Genomic DNA, 20,872 nt, shown 5'->3' with positions numbered 1-20,872 from the left:
CTTAAATTACAGAGTTTTTGGGTGATGCTTTCTACAAAAAAAATTTTTCTTTTTTGATTTTTCAATTCTTAAATTGTTTTAGAATCGTTAACTCTTTTAGAACATTTCTCACTTCAAACTCAGTTACTGAAACAAAATCTCCTCAATCGTTGCTTGTTTCTATTATTACTAGGGCCATCATTTCGCTTGCGCTCGTAAATTGTACAAAATACTGGGGTCATCATTTCGCTTGCGTCCGTAAATTCTATAAAATTGCATTGGTAAAAATTCAACAGTAGTTTCTGGATGTTTCTTGGTGAAAAAAACCACCTAGTTTTTATTTCTTCTTTTTTAAATAAAATTTCGATTTTGAAAAATTTTTTTGAGTTTTGCCTTCAATTTCGAAAGTTAGACGAAATCTTTCCTTCGTCTCGTCAGCTGGATTTAGAGCCACGTGATGCTTGTTTTTGTTTACGCTTTTCTTCTTGACCAAGAATTCTATAAATTTTCTTTTTTTGTTCTTTAATTCTCATGTCACGCTGAGCTTCCATTTTGCTAATTTTTTCAACAAACTTTTTATGCTGTTCACGTCTCTTACTTTTCTCCTTTTCACGTTTCTCTCGGTTCGCAGCAAATATGCCTTTCATCAGCCGCACGACCTTGAGGAAGAAAAGAAAAAAAGTAAAAAAAAAAAAAAAAATCGTTATTGAATTTTCAAATTTTTTTTGTTAAATTTGTAAAAAAAAATTCTGGCTAAAGTCATCAAAAGGTCATTAAAAGCGTCAAGGTCACATCACAACTGCATTATTATTTTTTTTGGGGAGGAGGGGGAGGAGGGAGTTGAATTATATAGTTGTTATATAATTATGTAGTTGAATTACATAGTTTACAATCTTTAATGCCTAAATCATAAACTAATTATGCGATGTAACTTTTTATTGAGGACGCCATATCATTTAGGATACCAATTGCCTATAACCTACTACGTGTTATGGTATACACTTCTGTTGTCATTTGGCAGCGTCTAAGTTCAAAAATATCACGGTAAAAAATTAAATTGTTTTAGTTTTCTCAAAAGATAAAAAGATGATGGTAATTGTGATAGCATGGAACAATCAAACCCTTATTTATCTAATACAAAGCTGTTCAACTATGTAAACTTTCGATGGCCTGTACCCTGTAAGTTTTTACACCTACATATCTTTATCTCCTTTCACTTTATAAACAAAACATTTTTTCTGTATTGCAATTTTGAAGCAAGTTTTACACTAAAAGTAGTAATAAATTATGACAGTGCAGGAGGTCTTTTAAAAATCTTTTCCTGCCTTATTCTGTTCGCATGTTGCAACCTTTTAAACCTTATTCATGAAAAAGATAAAAAGCATGAGAATGTTTAAAGTTTTTTTTTTTTTTTTTTTTAAGAAATTCTGTAAATATCAACCACTTTAATTTTCGTTGGTTTATCATGAAAAAAAGATCATTTATTTTTGGCTTCTTGTTTTATGAAACTTATAAAAATCAACGAATATTTATACACTCAGCATAAGAAAGCAAGTTTTTACCTTAATCTAAGAAAATCCCTTACCCAGAAAAAACATTCATTAAAGGCTGACTTACCTTTTTCTCGTCAGGTTCCAATATGACCGCTCGTTTCTGTTCGTAAGTCTTTCGTTTTCTTTTCTCTTCATTTTTCGGTTTCGTTTTGAAGGGCAGTTCTTTCTGTAGTTTTTTAGGAATTACTAATGGATTGAATTTGCGATCTTCACGTTCAATAGGCTGCAATGTGGAAATAAAAAACTAAAATACTTTGAATTTTAAATCTAACAAAGGATCGCCCCTAATTATAGACGATTAGAAGACTCTGATTGAATCATGTAGGAAACGCTTATATGATGCTTTTGATGGGTTCATTATAATCATGTCATATTGGCGGAAAATCTGCGCAGAGAAACAAATTCATATTTATGTTTGAAAGACTTTAAATAATAACAATTGCATCTGTTTGAAATATTTTAAAATAATCATTAATTGCATTTAAACATCTGAAATTCATATGAAGTAAATAAAAAATTAAATTGTTTTAATACTAAATTACAAACCTTATAAAGAGAGTCAGCATTCTGTGTGACTTTTAAACCAAGATCATGACGTAACTGTCCAACAGTGCGCATGCCTTGCCAGTTCTGTCTTTTATCTTTTGGAAGTAACAACGATTGAACTGGATGATAAAGCTTGGGGCAAGTTAGAGGGTACCATGTTCGACAGAAAACAATATCTAGTAATTATAATAATAATAACTATACTAATATTAACGTAATGTAAGAGGTTTCTTTTTCACAGTGTATTAAATTGACTGTCAGGTTTTATGCCGTCACACTTTGAATTTTTTTCACTATTTGTGGATACCTATGGACAAGTTGCAAAACAGAAAGTTTTAAAATCACATCTATAAGGTGTGTCAGAAAAATTACTTTTTATAGACATCCAGAATACTAAAAGGATGGGGGTAGGTGCTGGAAAAAACCTTTTTTGCTATTTTTTTCCTGTAATTTGATTCCATATATAAATATTTCAACTTTGTATTACATTGTATTGTATTATTGTTTTACATTCTTGTATTATAATTTACAATTATAAATGATGCATATTTTTTTCCAAACAAAATCTGTCAAAAATTGTTAAATATCTGCATAATTAATATTTGAGAAAACCTTTTAATTTTAACTTGTATTTAACTTTTACTTTATCGGGTTTTTAAAATTTTTTAGGATTTTAACAAATAATCCTGCACAAACACACACACACATGTTTATATTTACATAGATAGATTTACATTTAGACATATGTAAAACATGGATAATGCTCTCATGATATTAATGCTCACATAATTTTACGTGCATTATATATGATTGCGTAGTGAAAGCAAAGACAATTTAATTCCAATAACAAGCAGTATAGAATCATTAATAGTTAAATATGTATAGTTTGGTTTGATTCTAAATTGAATGATGTGCTGAACTATGTGTCTATTGTAAAAAAAATTTATATCTACAAGCGAAAGGAAAAAACTCCGGAAATTTGGTTACTACAAGTTAAAAGAAAAATTAAAATGGTAAAAAAAAAACAAAAAACATTTTATTATTCAAAAGTGTGACAACATAAAGCCTGATGGTAACATCATTTTGCATACTGTGATGACATCATTCTGCACACTTTTGTTTTAGAAGCAAAAAAGTGAAAATATTTTTCAAAATGCTACAAACTTTAAACTTAAAAATTATTAAATTAAAAAAGTTGTTTGCTTACATCATCAATTGTTCAAAAATATACCCACTTTTACCTTAAGGTACTTTTAACTTGATTAGATAAAGATGACATTACATAAAATTATTTTTGTACCATGATGGAACGAAATTATTTTTGTACCATGATGGAACAAAATTTTAATAGCACAACTTAGGATGACATGAAAAGTTATATTTTAATACTTTTTAAGTTTTTTTTCCCGCTTTGAAAGTTCTTTTTGAATGTTTAAATCCATTTAGAAACATCAAATTCAAAAATGATTTTTAAAAAGCCATTTTAGATCCTTCTAGTTTAACCCCTTTCTGCACAGGAATCTGAAAATTATTATCTGACAAATATACTATCTAATTAGACAAACTTTGACAACATTTTCCCTTAGAAAAACCACCAAACTGATTAAGAAAAAATTCACCGGTAATATTGATTTATTGCTCAAACAAAAACAGGGTTTGAAATTTTCACTCTCATTTTTTTATCATATTAAAAAGAACAAAATTTACGATTTTAGTTCACAATAAATGATGTTATGATATTTCTGCATACTAAATACTACATTCTACATTCATAATACTTAGTATTAGAATGTAGTACTTTGTACTACACTTATAGATACATCTTTACTAAAGAAGGAACTTCATCTGTGCAACTCAAGTTTATTACATTTGAGAACTTGAAAAAAAAAATTAAATTTTCAAATGTTTACGTATTTAAAAACTACCAAATATAGTGATTGTTGTTTGAAGCTGGCAAAGATCAAGGAGGTTTTAAAATTACACCAGTTTTTATCTACAAAACAGATGTAAACAAGTAATTGGGCATTTATTGAGTTATTGATTGTGTTATAGCTTGTAACTGAGAAACAGCAAAAGTGACTTTTTTGGAAGTTCCTAAATTACTGTAATTTTTTACTGTGCAACAATTAAAATTTTGTTTCCCAGAAAAAAAAGTCTTTAAGTGGAAAAAGCAGCGAGTTGACCTGCTGTTTTACAGTACTCATAAATGTTTCTTTACCTAGGAAAACAAAACAAAAAAAAAGCAAATAAACTTGCCACTTGTTAATATCTTGTCTTCAAAGGTTGCTCGAAAAGCACCAGGTGGAGCCTATTGAAAAAAACTCAAGCTTAGAAAACCAAAAAACAAAAAAAGCTAAACTGCAGTTGAAACATTAAAAGAAAAAAAAACCGTACTTTAAGTGCCTTCTTCACTTGACCTCTTATTCCACTGACAGTACGAATGGAAGCACCTTCAAACTTTGTTACTTCAAGTGCAGAATTAAACATACCCTATAAAATATGTAACATCAAATAAAAATTATAATTAAACAGAAAATAATTACTAAATTAACTTAAAAGAATTTAAAATAATCTTCTACAACTAAATTTGAGAAATTTACTAGCAGAAAGTGACTTTAGAAAGTCATAAATTCCTAAATTTATGATAATAATTATAATTAAAAAAAAATTATAATAAAATCAATATTGTTCACAAGTTTGTTAAAAAAAGATTAATCTACAACAATTTTGACAAAATGGAGGGCAGTAGCATCTAAAAGTTACTAAAAACTAGAGTTAGACGAATAAATAAGTCTAAGAAGACAAGTATTCTGATGGGTATGTGTGTATAGAATTCAGATTCTTTAGTGTAAAACTTATATTTTTGCTATCATCCCTTCCATGAACAAAAGCAATTCAAATCATGACTGTTAAACTGAAACTTATTAGATCTCCAGATAATAAAGGGGATTGGAAGTCAATCCCCTTTATTATCTGGAGATAAATTTATCCCTATATTACCTGGAGATAAATTTTCTTGACTTTGCCAGTATACCTAGACTAAAAATCTAGTTGGGCATTGCAGACACACTTCTCACAAAGACTAATAAATAATTTAGTTTATCAGTCTACAAAAAGCATTAGAGTGTTGTATTAAAAAAATCTTTAATAGGAAGGAAATGGGTGCAATATTTTTTAAAAAAAAAATATTTAAGGAGATAGTCACAGCTCCAAGTTCATAACTTTTTCAAATGTGATTTTTCAAATGTGATTTTTCAAATGTGATTTTTCAAATGTGCTTTGATCTAATTTGATCCTAAATAAAAGACTCTGTGTCTACACTTAACAACTTATTACGATAGAAAACAACTTGGTTGTTTTTTAAACTTTAATAAAAAATAATGGTAGCAGCACTTACCTTTATAAATGCAGTATTCTTAAAGATTTTCAAAGGTGTCCCAACAAGTTTTAATTTTTTAACTACTTGAATTGATTTATCAAGGTCTATTATAACCCCAGTGGCAGCAATTCTAAACTTTGTCTGAACAAAGAAATATACTAAATTAAAAAAAAAAAAACAAAAAAACTAAAATTTTTTATATACAAAAAGGAAAAAAAACAACAGTTTTATGTTATTTTATATTAGATACTTTTTAAAACTTACAGTTTTATCTGACGTTGTTTGAATAGCTAACATTCCTGTACTTGGAGGAGTGACAGGACCTGAATGAAAAAATTAAAAAAATATACAAGTACTCAAAGTTCATCATATGTTGTTATAAAGAGTTAATAATATACACATACCATACATGGTAGCAATACAATGTAAGTGCTCAGGAGTGTATTTAAGAGAACGAAGACGACCATTATGATCTTGTATTGAGTATAGAGGTATGGTCTGAAAGCGTCTCCATCCAAGGGACACAATAACTGGGTCTCGATTTTTCAATATTTTATCATGCCAGCGATGTTTTTTAAAACGAGTCTAAGGAAGTTACAAAAATTTACAAGAAATTTTTTTTTAACTAGCATCTGTCATAAATAAAGAATATTAATTAAACTTTTGAAATATATAGCATGCCTGTATATATCCTATATTATCTTCTCCAGGAAGAAGTCCACCAACAATAAGAGGGTAGCATGGATCAAAGTTTGTTATAAACTCACTAGGTATACCTGATATCTAAAGGCAATAATACCATCTACATTACAAACAAACTTGTATGAAAGTTTTCTTTTCTTAATCAGATAAACAGGCTTAAAAAACAAATCTAAGACATGTGTAAATCAGTGAATAACAATAATGGAGTTGTATCAGTCCCACAGAATACTTTTAAATATAAATAAAATGAACCTAGAATACACATAGAATATTAAACATACACCTCTATTCGTACATAAAGACCAGCCCGAAAACCTTCATACTGAACTCTAACATCATCATCAAGATTCTCAAACTCTTTGCGATTCAGTTCTGCTTGTTCAGTCATAGTGTTTTTTAAATCATCATAATAAGTATTTGGGCCTAAAAATTTACCACAAAATAAGGTGCTGTTGAATCTATTTGTCATAAGAAAGTAACATAATAAAATAACAAAGTAACAAAAAAAAAAAAAACAAAGAAAAAAAAAAACAAAGAAAAATGATACCTTTTTCTTCATCATAATCTGCATTAAACATTTCTTTTAATTTTCTCTTTTTAGCTTTTCGCTTTTCAATTGTTTCAGAATTTCCTTCATTTTGATTGTCTTTTTTATCTTCCTCATCATCACTTCCTTCCTCTTCTTCTTCATTATTGTTGTCATCATTTTTAGTTTTACTATCAATAACTTCACCAGTTTCTAAATCTTCAAAGTCTCCATAAATTTCTAAACCATTATGAAAATTATTACTTGTTACATTTGAAAATTATAAATAAACTTTAACATACTTCAACCATTATTTAAAGTAAAGTCCTTTTTTTGTTCATACTTTGTTACTTGCTGCAAAATGTTGAAATAGATATCAAAACAAGTACTGGATGCTATGTTAAATAAACTTAACAAAGCTTTGAAGGTAACATTTTTGTTTAAAGTTGACATTTTGCAAACAATTTCTTTTAAAAACATTTTGTGATACCAAACAAAGGTCACCTTCATCATCATCTAAGTTTAATAACTGCTCAGCATCTTCTGCTGATGACCATTTTCCTGTGACAAAACAATTTTTAATTAACTCTCCTATTGCATCTTCTGAAATATCATTGTTAATGTTTTCTTTTTTGAACTTTGAACAATCTTCCATATGGAATATTGACATTTCACTTTTCTTGCCATTTTTTCTTTTAAAAATTCCTGCAACCAGATTGTCCCCTTCATTATCAGATAACTCATTGACATCAGATGTTAATACTAAGAAGATAAAAATAAAAGATGTTCTGTAAATCTTCAAATGTTAACAGAGAAATTGCTGTTGCTAACATTTCTTAAAACTTTTTTCTTTAAATATGATTAATGCTAAAGCCACATTAGTCCAATATTTTGTACACTGTAAAGAGCTGTAAAATTTTGAAGTTATTCTAAAGGTGTTAACATTTAAAAACATTCAAAAAAATTATATGCACAGCCTCATCATAGAGGTCTACATAAAAAGGAGAAGGAAGGGAAGTTGATGCTCCCCCTTCTATCAGTATCAAAATTCTTCCTATAGACTTGAACCTTTTTCAAAACTATAACTTGAGGTCAAATCAGTGTTTTTTTAGATATTTCATATTTTGGTTAGAAATTAAAAACAAAAGATTACCTTCACCATAAACATGTGCTCGAATATCAGAACTTTTTGTAAGACCCAGACTTCCAATTCTCTTTTTCAATAAGTCTGTCCACTTTGTTAAATCTAAAAAATTGTAATAAAATTTAGCAATTTCATCAGAAAGCATCAGCATATGCTGAAGTTCATAAGAAGTTCATAAGACAGAGTGCATTTATAATTGATATGATTAACATAGTATTAATTGGCCTTATTAAACAAAATTATTACCAGAGGTCTTTGATGAGTTTGATTTTATCTTTTGTAAATCTTGGAAATCTTCATCTTCACTTTCATTGCTACTTTCATCTTCAAAATTTAATTTGCTTTCACCTCCTGTACTCTAAATAATCCAATATAAAAATATCTTTTGCTCTCCCTGCAAGAAGGTCACAAAAAATTTTCTTTCTTTTTTTTTTTTTTTGATTTTAGTGAAGGAATTTTAATGAAAATATTTTTAATAATCATAAATTTTTTTTTGACAATGTATAATCTGCAATTTTTTTGACAGTGTATAATATAACAATCAAATAAATCTAACAGAAAATTTTCATATCAGTGACAATGCATCTGAAGAAACAATCATAAATTAAAAACTTAAAGATAATTTAAATGAAAAAAAAACTTTTCTTTTGCATTTTATTGAATGTAAATAAGATATTAACTTCTTATTTTAAATGAAATACACATGCACATACACACATATAGTAGTCTTAATTATATACAATATTTTTTTATAGAGTAATGTATATATATTATTTTATGGAGTTTTTTTTACATAACATTTTATAGAGTATTTACTATACATGGTTTTTTAGAGTTTTTATTAAATATTATTTTATAGAGTTTTTATTATATATTTTAGCATTTAAGAACAAAAGTATCAAAGCATTTTTACTCTTAAATGCTTTTAAGTTAAAAAGATTTCAAAGTTATTTTTAGCTTTAAGTATTAAGCCTTAATACCAAAATTTAATTTAAGTTACCTGAGTGGCCTCCTCACCCTTACCACTATGGTAAGGGTGAGGGGACCACTAAGAAATTAAGATTCAGAACATAAAAAGTTTCAATATGAAAATATATTTTTTGTGGGTTATCAAATTTCAAACCTCTTCTACATTCTTAGTTTTCTTTTGTTTTGGTTCAAGATCAATTTCATCTTCACTATCATCATAATCACTTTTAACATCTTCTAAACATGAATCCTCTTCAGAACTGCCACTACTGCTCTCACTTTCTTCATCAAAAATTGCTTTTCGTCTTACTCTAGCAGAATCATCAACAACTATTTGTTCTGCTGGCATTGTCCAATTTGAATCACTATATATAATAAAAGTAAAATTTAATAAGAGAGGGAGAGAAGGAACTATTAATTAGCTGATTACGTACCAAATAAATTTAATGATTTTTTTAAACTTGCAGGCTTATTTAGATTTGTAAAAGATTATTCAAACTAATAACTTATTTAAAGTTAAAATAAAAACAAAATAAGCACATACCTTCTAACATCTTCTCCTCTTACAGGTTTGGAATACTAAAAGAAAAAAAGATAAAATAATCTTTCAGAAAGAAGATAAAAAGCAGATAAATAAAAATAATTTCTCAAGCTTTCATTGTCTCTTGTTCGAATTGAATTACAATATTAATCAAATATAACAAGCAAAAATCTAAAATCAGCAAGAAAAACACTTTATTGTGCATTTAAAGATTTTTAAAGGCAAAATTTCACATATTATGCAATTCTATTTGACATACTATGCAATACTGTAGAAGCATGAGGGCTTGTCAAAAATACCTTAAAGATATTCAGTTCACTGGCTTCCATTTTTGAGTCAATAGGTGTTTTAGCTGAATACAATGATGACATAATTTTATTTTCAGGCTCAACATCCATCTGCAAAATAAAATATATGGCTTAAATCAAGACTAATGATTAAGATTCAATAAATTTAAATAAATAAAGTGCAGAGAAATAAAAAATACAAATTTTACTTGGTACTCATTATCATCAGCTTCCTTTGCAGCGGCTCTTTGACCTGCTTTGCTCCCACCAAGATCAATATAAACAGCATCCTATATTAAACAATGGTATAGTAAAAAAAGAGTAGATTTCCTCCCCCCTCCCCACCCACCCACCTTAAAAAAAAAAATTTGAACTTAAACTTATATAGATACACTACTTTCTATATAAACTTCAGACCTTATCATACACAATCCCTCCAACACCTGACATTGGAGCATATATAAGGCGTTCTTTTTCTGTTAATGATCGTTTTTTTAATTTCTCTGGTAAGGGGCATGGGTCTGCAAGAACGTGGAGCTCATCAACTATACAATCCCCACATCCTATAAACAAAGTCAATTAAAAAATCAGTTAAAGCACTCTTCTTTTTATTGAATGTGGCATTTAAAGAACAAAATTGAAATAGTGCAAATGGAATGCTGTAAGTTTTATACAGCAAGTAAAAAAATTACAAAATATACTTAACCAATTATATGAACTTTAGATTTATACTTCATATGAGCACCTCTCATATAACCATAAAGACATACTGTTCTATCACATTTACTATTTTCACGTACCAATTCAGAATTAGTCAAATCTTCATACCTTCAAGTAAAATTTACAACTACTTACAAAAAAAAACATATTTTACTTCATTAAACAATTTATAAAGAATGATATTACCTGTCAACAAGTACATATGGATGTGAAGATCTCCACAAAAGGGGTCTAAATTTCATCACTGATATAAATCGAGCTAAGTTATGGATTTCTGTTTTAGGATACAAACCATGGGTAATATTTGACAAGTAAAATAGCTTAGCCCCCTAAAAAAAATTACTGAAATTCCTATACTTTTCAAACAATTATTCGAAACCCGCTAAATATTCAAAACTAAAGTTATTGCATAAGAATACTTTGGCTTTTGCAAACACATACTTAACGCCACCCACTTCTGAGTATTGTTTACATTTCCAAATAACAAAAAAATATTTAAAAACAACTATTAGTATACTACAATTGATCAGTGGCCAGAACTAAATTGATAATTACTAAAGCATCCTGCTAAGTTATTCACAAAAAGTCTAAACCTTTTTTCCTTTTAGAAATATAATACTTATAAGCTTCTGTTACTAAACATTTTCTTATGAAGATGGCAGAGTATATTTATTATTAAATCAAACTTTATTTCAACTTTGTTTTTATTTTTAAAATTTCTACATAAAAAAAAAAATTTTAATATTTTATTTTTTCACTAACAACGTTTATTAAATAGCATCATAAGTCAAAAGCTTTTGGTATTTATTATTGATATTGTGTACCTGGTAAACTTCTGTCCAAAACCTTGACTTCATCCTCTTTTTTATTTTCTTTAGGGACTTGTTTTTTTTTAGCAGATCAATATGAGTGAGCACTCCCATAATTTTTGGAAAACCATGCACTTGTGCAATATTTAGAAATTCAAATATTTCCATCTCAAAACCAAAACTGGCATCAATCATAAGAAGAACCTGAAAGAAAAAACAATTGATATTTTTCTGAGAAACAGGAAATACACAAATTTGCAATTTTTACAAGTTTAATCAAGTGCAATTTTCTACTAGTATAAAATAAAAGCTTCATAATAACTTCAGACTACAGAACTTTACCAAGTCAGCAACTTTTGCAATATCAATCATAGAGTTTATGTCACTATTGCACTCCATGATAGTGAGTCTCCTCTTCTTTCCTAAAATTAATTTTTTATTTAAAAAAATCAAAAAAATTTTTCAAATGAGATTATTCCGTTAAATAATTAAGCAAACAAACTTAATAAAACTTAGTTCTAACAAGTATTATTAAATTCATAGGCATATTAAACCCTACATAAAAAGGAATAACACATAAATGCACGCATGAGCATTTTAAAGTATAATATAGGTTACCCAAATAATACATATCTAATATATAAATGTTACCTGAAACAACAGTCACTGGCCCTTGTAAACTGCTAATTTTTTCTCGAGTATAACTTTTTATAAGATTGTTTATTAAAGTAGTTTTACCAACTTTAGGCGGTCCTACAATTGCAACAACAATTGGTGGAGGCTCCAAGGAAGTTCTATCCACAAGTGGGACATGGTATTTTTTAGTTTCTAAATCAAGGCTACGATGTACTTGCTTTGCTACTTTTTTTACAGACTGGATTGCAAACGCTTTAGGATTTCTATTTTCGTCGGGCTGATGCTTTTTGCTTTTCTTTTTCTCGGCTTTTCTACCTGCTTGTCTGGCTCTATGGGTCTTTTGCTCACCCTGTTCATCAGCCATATTTGTTTTTGCACGAGTATTTTGGAAGCTGTTCCTTCAGAGAAGGAAATTGAAATTTTACGGGCGATCAGGCGGACAAAAATGGGAAAACCACTGATCTCAAAATATAACTGGATAGCGTATACGGAAAATTTTTTTAATAAAAATTTAACACAGATAAAAAATGTCCGAAAAACTTTTAAATTCATCTGTTGACTTCATAGTAATTTAGTAGTAGTTTATTGTTTTTAGTAATTATTTAGTAGTAGTAATTTATTTAGTAGTAGTAATTTATTTGTTTTTGAGAACCCATTTTTTCCCAATATTTTGATAAGGAGACAAAGTTCTCGTTTCGTAATTTTTCAGCGTTTAACAACTAAAAATTTTGGAAGCAAGTAGAGCACCCGTTATAAAGAAACGTGAAAATTCCAGTTTAAAAACTTTAATTGTACTCAAATTTATGTTTTTAATTTTTTATCAAAATTCTAAAAAATTTATTATGTAAAAAAAAAAAAAAAAAAAAAATAACAAAAAAGAAAAAAGAAAAAATTAAAAGCATTAAAACTACAAAATACTTTATAAATTTTTTTTTTCTGTTCAACATCATGGACAACTTTCCATCATGGAGGACCTTTTTAGCCAGTTTTAAACTGTTTCTCCTTTTCTTTACTTAATAAAGTTCTGACTTCTTTTTATGGAAGGAAAATTTGTTCCAACCGATTTTTCGTAAGTAATTTAAACAGCCTAGTCATAATACTTAAGAATAGATACTATTTGTACCGTTATCATAATGGATTGCTGCTTTATATTCACCCGTTTCAAGATTTTCTTTCCCCGAAAATACTTTTTCGGATATACGGATTTAGAATTTAATATATCATCTTGAATCCGACTAAAGTGCGAAATCGTCAAATTTTCTCGATTTTTGGATGGTGTTACGCAACAATGTTATTAGTCTTTATATGGTTAAACATTTAAAATGTTTTAGTCACACTTAGGTAAATTCGATTTTGTACGATTTTACAATGATAGTCGAAAATTAGACTGGACTTTAATCGGCTTTTAAAATCAATTTTACAACTCGATTAAGGAAATACTTCAACTTTAGCTGATTTTTAAAGTTAATCAAAGTCAAACAAATCGATTTCACTAAAACCTACTAAAATATAAACTGGTACTTTGATTGACTTTGGCAAATTTGAATTAGATGGTGCCAAGAAGACCCCGACTATCTATGATCAATAGGCTTTTTAAAATTGACTAAACATAAGGTCTATTCGATTGTCAGAAAAGCTTCCGTTGGTTATGAGTTACGACAAGTTCTGCAAAGTAAACCAACGTGAAACGATAAACCGATGAAATATCCTTGACTGATGTAAACAAAATTCAAATCATGGCACTTACTCTAACAAAAAAATGTCCCAATCAAGTTTTTCTGCAGAATTTATTGATAAGCATTAGACATAAGTATATGGGCAACCTCCGGCAAAAAAGAAAAATTAGCCCTTTTATTCAAAGGCATACGGATTTTATAAAACAACTCTGTATTGCTCTTGTTAAATTTGAAAGAATCCAAACTACCTTTGAGAGAGCCAGAGTACTTGAGAAATATGGAAATTTGGTATGTACATTAAATGAATTAAAAATGTTTTTTCTTTTTTCGGATAAATACTTTATAATATTTTGTGCTTTGTAATATGATATCAAATCATCCAAATTAAGTTAGGTATCATCTTTATGTCATGGATCTGTTGAAATTTTGAAAGCCTTTTAAATAACATTCAAAATGTTCAAAAAACCTATAAAGTAACAAGCTGATTATATCCCTTGTTGCCTTTCTATGACTCGTTTTTTAACTCCTGTTGCTAGTTGTATTAAAAATTGGGACTGACAAGTTTCTAACTGAGCAAATATGAAACAAAAAATGGCATCAGCAGAAAGTAGTATTGAATCTTGCTAACACAATTCTTTAGCACCTAATTTTAGTGGTTCTAAAGCAAACTGAACCTGTTCAAAAAAAAAAGATCCTCTGTTAAGTTTTTGTCAATTGACAGGTCAACAAGAGCTTTGTTAACTGCTTTTGCTAGAAAAGGACCTTATCAAACATGGAGAAAAACTTATATTAATAAGATTCTTGCAATCTCTTAATAATGTTAGTTTTTTTCCATTTTCTAGTTTAACATATTTCTGCAGGACTTCATTTAAAAAAATTTTTTTCTAAAAAAGTTGAATAGTGAATGCATTTTTTTTACTACACATTCAAGCTCACAGGTTAGAATTGATATTTTGACACCAACCTGATTAATATCAAAGTCATCATTGTAGATATTTTCATCACTGTCATCACTAAAATCTGTGTTTTTTTCCATATCAAGAACAGTTATAGGAGAATAAAGTATATCACACACTGCAAGCTGAAGGGCATAAGTAGAGCAAAGCTGATGTAAATCAGCCCATTTTTCTCTTTACTGAAGCACCATCTGTTACTGTACAAGCGATTAAATTTTCAACATCCAGACCAAACTTAGCTAAATGACTTTTAAGAATGCCTAGACATTTTTCAGCAGGAAATGTACTTGACATCCTAACCATACCAAGATTGTAATGACTGTTTTGCTAATAAACATTAATGTTCATGTATTGTTGAGTCCTTGGAGAAGTAATCATTGAGTGAAATACTGAAAAAATTATCTTTTGGCTTCTTTTCTTCAATTTTATGCTTATTTTTTTCCTGAAAAAGTCAAGTTGATGATAGACTAGTGCCATTACAATTGATTCATCTTTAGGTAGTTTTAATCCTTTATCCAATAGGGCTGATTGAATAAATTTACTGTTGCAAATTGAATGAATAGGTATTCCATCTTTAGCAGCAAGTTTTTATACAATTTTTTTAAAAGTGTCTGATTCCTTCTTGAAGAATGAAATGTTTTGTTCAGATTTTCTTTTCTTTTTTTTTTTTTTTTGAGGTAGTTTACTACTTTCACATCTATTTTTAAAAATTTCATGTTTTGTTTGGAGATGATGAGATAACCCACTAGTAGACCATTCCTTGCAAGCTAAAATCTTATTGGATTTAATACATTTTGTATTACTGTCTGTCAATTGACTGTAATACTGCCAAACATAAGATTGATTTTTTCAAACAGACATTTCAATTTATTCTTTAAAGTGGTTCTTTTTATTTACTCATTCAGTTGAATACTAATTACAAACTAATAAATAAAATGGTTAATTGAAAAATCAGCACAAAAATTAAAAACATTGTTTAAAACTCAAACACAACAAATAAAAGACAAATTAAATGTTTCATTATTTAATTATTGCATAAGGTGACATTTTTTAAACAAATTTCCAGCTTTTTTTTACAAATAAAAAAACCAATACTGAGACAGGATTTTATAACTAAATTCCTGGTTTTTTCTGGTTCTATAATCCTGGTTCTGAAACCCTATAGTCCTTTATTAATCAAAAAGTGTTGAGTTTTGAGTGGTTTAATGCCTTGTTTTGAATTTCTCATCTTAAAAACCTTTTTTTTTTTTTAAATATTCTATGACTTGAGCTACTCCAGAATTAAAATAAACGCTATCTAAATTTAGCACTTTTTGTAATAAAATGTTATTCATGTAAAAACTATAAAATACGATAAATTTAAAAGAAAAGTAAATTTTCAGCATTTCATAGTTTTAAAAGTAAAAAATCAAAGAAAATCCATAACTCATGGATGACATATCCTAACTGATTTCAGCATGAACTTAGATTTAATTTAATTGAGGTAAAAGTGAACACATATAAGTTATCTATTTAGCCAGCTCTGCATCAAAATTGTTTCACTAATTATGAAGAAAAGAGAAGCTGATTCATTGCCATGAAACATTAATCTTTTGTATTTTTTTAGTTAATTGAGTTAACTCAGCGAACACAGCCTCCCCCAGATTTATTTGCTCTAGAAAATGGTTTTCTATTGCGCCCAGATGAAATACAAGCTAAGTTTACTGAGAAACAATTAATTAACAGACGATGGAAGAAAAGAATTGTATTTCCTTCTATGTCTACTGAACAGTTTGTTGCCACTTGCAGAGATGAGGCTGGAAAGATGCTACTACAAGTACAGTTTTTAAATTATTATGATGAAAATGTTTATTGCAGAGTTTTTTTAATTTTCTTTCGAGTATTTTCAATAGCTTTTTAAGTTGATTTTGCTAAAGTTTTATTCAAATTTTTAAGCAATACAATAAACATACACCAACATTTTTATGTAAATGTTGGTTTATGTTTATTATATTGTTTATCTTTTAAATCTTCAAAAATTTTAATCTTTTTTTCAGGATAAAGAAGCGATAGAAAAATTATATGGAGAATTAGCAGACAGATATCGTGGAAAATATGGCGGTTTCGTTAAGATAACAAAAATACCAAACCAACCTAACAAAAAGTTTCCTTGGCTTGCTTTTGTGGAGTATCAGAACAATAATCTACCTCCTCTTCCTCCTATGCCAGAAGTTGTTAAAGGGGAGCTTAAGGGCAGACCGAGAGCTTATCTTCAGGAATTTAATTCTGTTTCTAGTGTGCAATGATTTTTGAACTTATTTATGTTTTATATCTTCTTGGCGTAAAAATAAAAATTCATTTTGCCGTCACAAAAATAAGTTCAAGGAATTTCTACATGCGCTATTATATAATAAGTATAAAGAGGAACATTGAGGATTTATCTCAAAATACAAGTATATTCAACTTTTTCTTTTATTTTTGGAGAGGTACTTGTCCAAGTACAGAAATGTGAGGATTCAGTAACTGTCTGAGCAATGATGAAACTTAAACATGCTGCTATATTTTACTTGCATTATTTTCATGAGCTAAACAGGTTTTTCTTAAAAAAAACTTCAGCATGCAATCATGATTTAGCTAAGAAAATTAACTCTTGACGAAATACAAATTCTATGAAAGTATATTTCGAAAAAAAAAAAAAAAGAAGAAAAAGATGTTCTGTTGAGTTTTGCGTAAGCGAAGCACTGAAAGATGTTTATCCATAATTCGCGTTAGCTATAATTGCTTTTTATTTTTGAAAATCTGATCTAAAACAAAAAAAGCTGGGCGTTGGTGCAGTTTTGTGGGGCCTCCCCTTTTTTATGATTGATTATGACTAAGCATCAGTTTTTTTTGTTTTTTTTTTTCATATTTGCGACCGCAACGAAACGTAATCAGACTTCAATTTCCCGAAATCCAAAATTGAACGTAACAAAATTATGATTCAATAACGTTGAACAAAGTTGAGCAGGATAAGTTAGAATGTTGAAAAAATTGGTCATCACCAATTTACAATTACTAAATATACATGAATGTTGCTAAAAATAATAGTTTCAACCCAAGATTGGTAATGGTATTAGGTCAATAAAAGATGTAAATTAATTACCTTAATGAATGGGAAAAATAGGAAATCAAATGTTAAGCAAAACTGAAAAAAAATATTCAGGAATTAATACAGGGCAATTCCTTTACTAATTAAATTATATCTGTTATGAGTTACTATTTCCCTACTTTTTTTTCACCAAAATACTTATTAATAAAATAAAATTTACTATTAATATAAAACATTCTTATCTCTAAGTATTCGATTCCGTTGGTATTTTTATTTACAAAGGGCAACCTTCAATCTGTTAGTGCCGGATGAAACTCGAAAAATTGTTTATTTGAGTGTTTGAAGTTGAAAAAATCTGAACAAGGCAATCATAAGTAGTACTATCAATCGCAGATTTACAATCATCGATCTTTCTGGTTTTTTTATATACCAAAGAAAAATGCTGCCGGAAGTAACATTTGAGGATAATACTAATCTGATAAAAACCTGCTAATAATCAACTTTTACATAATTACATTGTTACTTGTATACGAACTAATATTGTCTGCAAAGTGATGAACAGAACGTTCCTTTTTAGCTAATGCCAGTATTTTTTTTATGTCAGAAGAAGGGTATAATCAAATATCGCTTTGTTGTGGATATATAAATTGTGTGAACATATTGCCATAACGCCGCATGCATTTAACCTGCCACCCAGGATCAATTCCAAAAACTTCACCTCTTTGGATGGCCAAACTAACATAGAACCTTTTTAAACGTTGTTTTGACTCAGACTCCAATTACACAATTACATAATCGCCTTCTTTCACGTTGACAGCTCCTACATCCACAAGACCACTGAGATCAGCATTCGGGTGAACCTGACAAAATGAATCAAAATAATGGAGCAGCCATCGAAATATAGACAACTTTTTAAAAAAATGTTAAACAAACTGAAATAATGAGTAAAAATGATTAAGTTGAACAAACCTGATGATATCTATGATTGAGTGGCACCTGTATAAGTTTCAACATTTTTCTTCTGATGATATGTGATGAAACAACCCGGAGACGCATCTGAAAGTTGTCCAACTATTTTGACAAACCTTTTAATTGGGATAACACAATGCATAGATTGTATTTGAGGCGCAGTGACATTTCCATCCCAAAGAGTATTAGTGGTGTCATTCATTTCATTAAAACATTTTGTTGGGGCATAAAATCAATTTAAATGTTTAGATTTTTTATTTTAGCAATTTGATAAAACTATTCAGCATTTTTGATTGGTTGCCTGATTTTACAGCTCTTCAAACTGATCTTTTTACCATTCCCCCAATCTCATCAACAGTTCCTTTTCCATGTCTTGAAGTAAAAAAATTCCATGTTAGGTCAATATTAAATGTTTCTTTCCAATGACTCAGATTGCAAAAGAAATATTTCTGTTAAAACTGGCTAGCCGCTACATCCGAAACATCTTGTAATGGCAGGGGAATGTTCTAAAACATTTTGCAAAATGTAATTCACGAATACAAATACACTGTTTTTTTTGTGTGAGACGATGACACTTCCTTTTCCATCACCTTAATATAATATATATATTAAGTTAATATAATATATACGAAGTGAAAATTTTATATTGTTGATATGTCCAATTACAACTCTGAATCTCATCCTGTTGTAATTTTGAAAATTACAACAGGATAAGATTCAGAGTTGTAATTTTCAGCCTCGTCAATCTAAATAACAGCTGTTGAATCATTTACGTTTAGTATTACTTGTTGAAATGCCAAAGCCTATTTCCTTTTTACATACGTGTGCACGCAGAATTGTTTTACCACGTCTTTTAATTTCGAAAACACAGCGCTATACGTACCAATAATCTTTGCCTTCTCATATCTATTACCAGATAATGTCCATTGAATATAGTTAACAACAAAATTCGATTCTTTCAAGAACATATTTATTTAATTTGTGTTTACACAAAATACATTCACAATCCATACATTTCTTTTCGGTCTGATCTGGCAATCTGGGAAAGAAAATCTGAAAATGTTGCATTAAGCTGAGAATGAACTTGTAGCACTGAAAGAAAAAGGCGGACATTCTCATGGTAAATACAAACACACACATTGTGTGGAAATTTTGTCATTAAGTTTAACATGAGGAGGTCTGAGCTCACAAAATTTTCATTTGCCAATCAATACACGATGCATGGGTCTGGTCTTTTTTGCTTAGTTGATTTTTGTCATCAGTCAAAGAATAAACAAAAAAATAATTAAAAATGAAATAAGTAAGACATTCTTTGCGAACTTATTTATTATGTATTAATGGAGTGTATAATACATTTAAAAACATAATTTCTTTAACGAACAACACATACAACACTTTAGTTTAAGAGGAAAAATTTGGTAAAAAAATCGTACGCGAAATGTTGTCTCTTCAGCTTACATTTTATTGTTTATTTTCGAAAGCAACTAAGTTCTACATATTATCAAACACTGATATCTTTCAGAAAATGTGAAAATTTTGAAAATCTATAAAAAAAAATTTTTTCTGTCCATGGTTTATGTTTTCATGGAATTGCCCTACAGTCTATTTTCCCATTAGGGAACCTACTTTTTAATTATTTTTACTACATTTGTGTAAAAAACAAAAATTTTAGTACTGCTATTGTAGAGTTATTTCCGAATTGCTGTCTAAGCTATTTATTAAATGAAATTGAAATAAAAGTTTGACTAAGATAATAATTCTTTATTAGTATTGTATCTTTTATTTCCTTTACATTGAGTAAAAGTCACATGTAGACTAATGTAATTATGTTTTTTGGTTTTTTTTACAGGGGTCAGTGACGTTGACCAAAAACAATAACCCCTTTATAGTTAGTAGATGTCCAGGTAAATCTTCAGTTCAATTCAAAGGCATAAAAAAAGTTAAAGCTGAAGCAGTTAACTAAACAGTAGATTACAAAGCTGTTTTTTCTTTGAAATCTAAAGTTGCCGGTCAGAAACTCAGTGGTTTCTTCACCAACACCCAGATCTAAGCATATACTTTAAAGAGTGATCCATCAACAGATCACACTTTGTCGTTGTAAGGAATTTGTCTTGACGTTATTAAGAACTCACCATTCCAAGGTCAGGGAAAACTTTTGATACAGCCCGCTGTGTCAAAAGTCTTCCTTGACCTTGGAATGGTGACTTCTAAATAAAATGTATTAATCACCTTCTGACAGTGGCTTTTTCTGAAGATCTTCCTGAGGTATTTCCCATTGTCCAACAAATTTTTTCACTAATTGATCCTAATGCTATAAAGCTTTAAGTTTCCTGTGACCTGAAAATAGCTAAAAACACCTGATGACTAAAAAATGAGACAAAATTTAAATCAATTTATGTATGCTATTCATAAT

General features: G+C 28.8%; 2 protein-coding genes across 2 annotated transcripts; one reads left to right on the top strand and one right to left on the bottom strand.

The window, feature by feature from the left end:
- Positions 1–313: 313 nt before the first annotated feature.
- Positions 314–12,204, bottom strand: LOC145191077 (ribosome biogenesis protein BMS1 homolog). Its single transcript, XM_090066043.1, has 24 exons — positions 11,807–12,204; positions 11,498–11,577; positions 11,171–11,359; positions 10,533–10,675; positions 10,333–10,454; positions 10,044–10,189; positions 9,836–9,916; positions 9,639–9,737; positions 9,343–9,377; positions 8,953–9,163; positions 8,076–8,187; positions 7,839–7,931; positions 7,190–7,447; positions 6,707–6,925; positions 6,443–6,582; positions 6,139–6,240; positions 5,862–6,042; positions 5,722–5,780; positions 5,476–5,598; positions 4,473–4,568; positions 4,335–4,386; positions 2,079–2,254; positions 1,597–1,755; positions 314–638 (listed from the first exon to the last, which is right to left on the bottom strand). The coding sequence occupies exons 1-24, from the start codon at positions 12,153–12,155 to the stop codon at positions 414–416; spliced, it is 3,450 nt and encodes a 1,149-aa protein (XP_089922169.1). The 5' UTR covers positions 12,156–12,204; the 3' UTR covers positions 314–413.
- Positions 12,205–13,416: 1,212 nt separating this feature from the next.
- On the top strand, positions 13,417–16,865 carry LOC145190992 (uncharacterized). Its single transcript, XM_090066135.1, has 3 exons — positions 13,417–13,755; positions 16,030–16,239; positions 16,460–16,865. Exons 1-3 carry the CDS (start codon positions 13,528–13,530, stop codon positions 16,706–16,708), a joined length of 687 nt encoding a protein of 228 aa, XP_089922261.1. The 5' UTR covers positions 13,417–13,527; the 3' UTR covers positions 16,709–16,865.
- Positions 16,866–20,872: the final 4,007 nt, after the last annotated feature.

The sequence above is a fragment of the Hydra viridissima genome, unplaced genomic scaffold, assembly GCF_058129835.1.
Source record: "Hydra viridissima isolate aposymbiotic clone 2 unplaced genomic scaffold, HvirCarnegie_v1 scaffold_11, whole genome shotgun sequence".
In the NCBI taxonomy this organism is placed as follows: Eukaryota; Metazoa; Cnidaria; class Hydrozoa; order Anthoathecata; family Hydridae; genus Hydra; species Hydra viridissima.
Note: the sequence above shows the minus strand (reverse complement) of the source record. Positions and strands in the feature narration are given on the sequence as shown.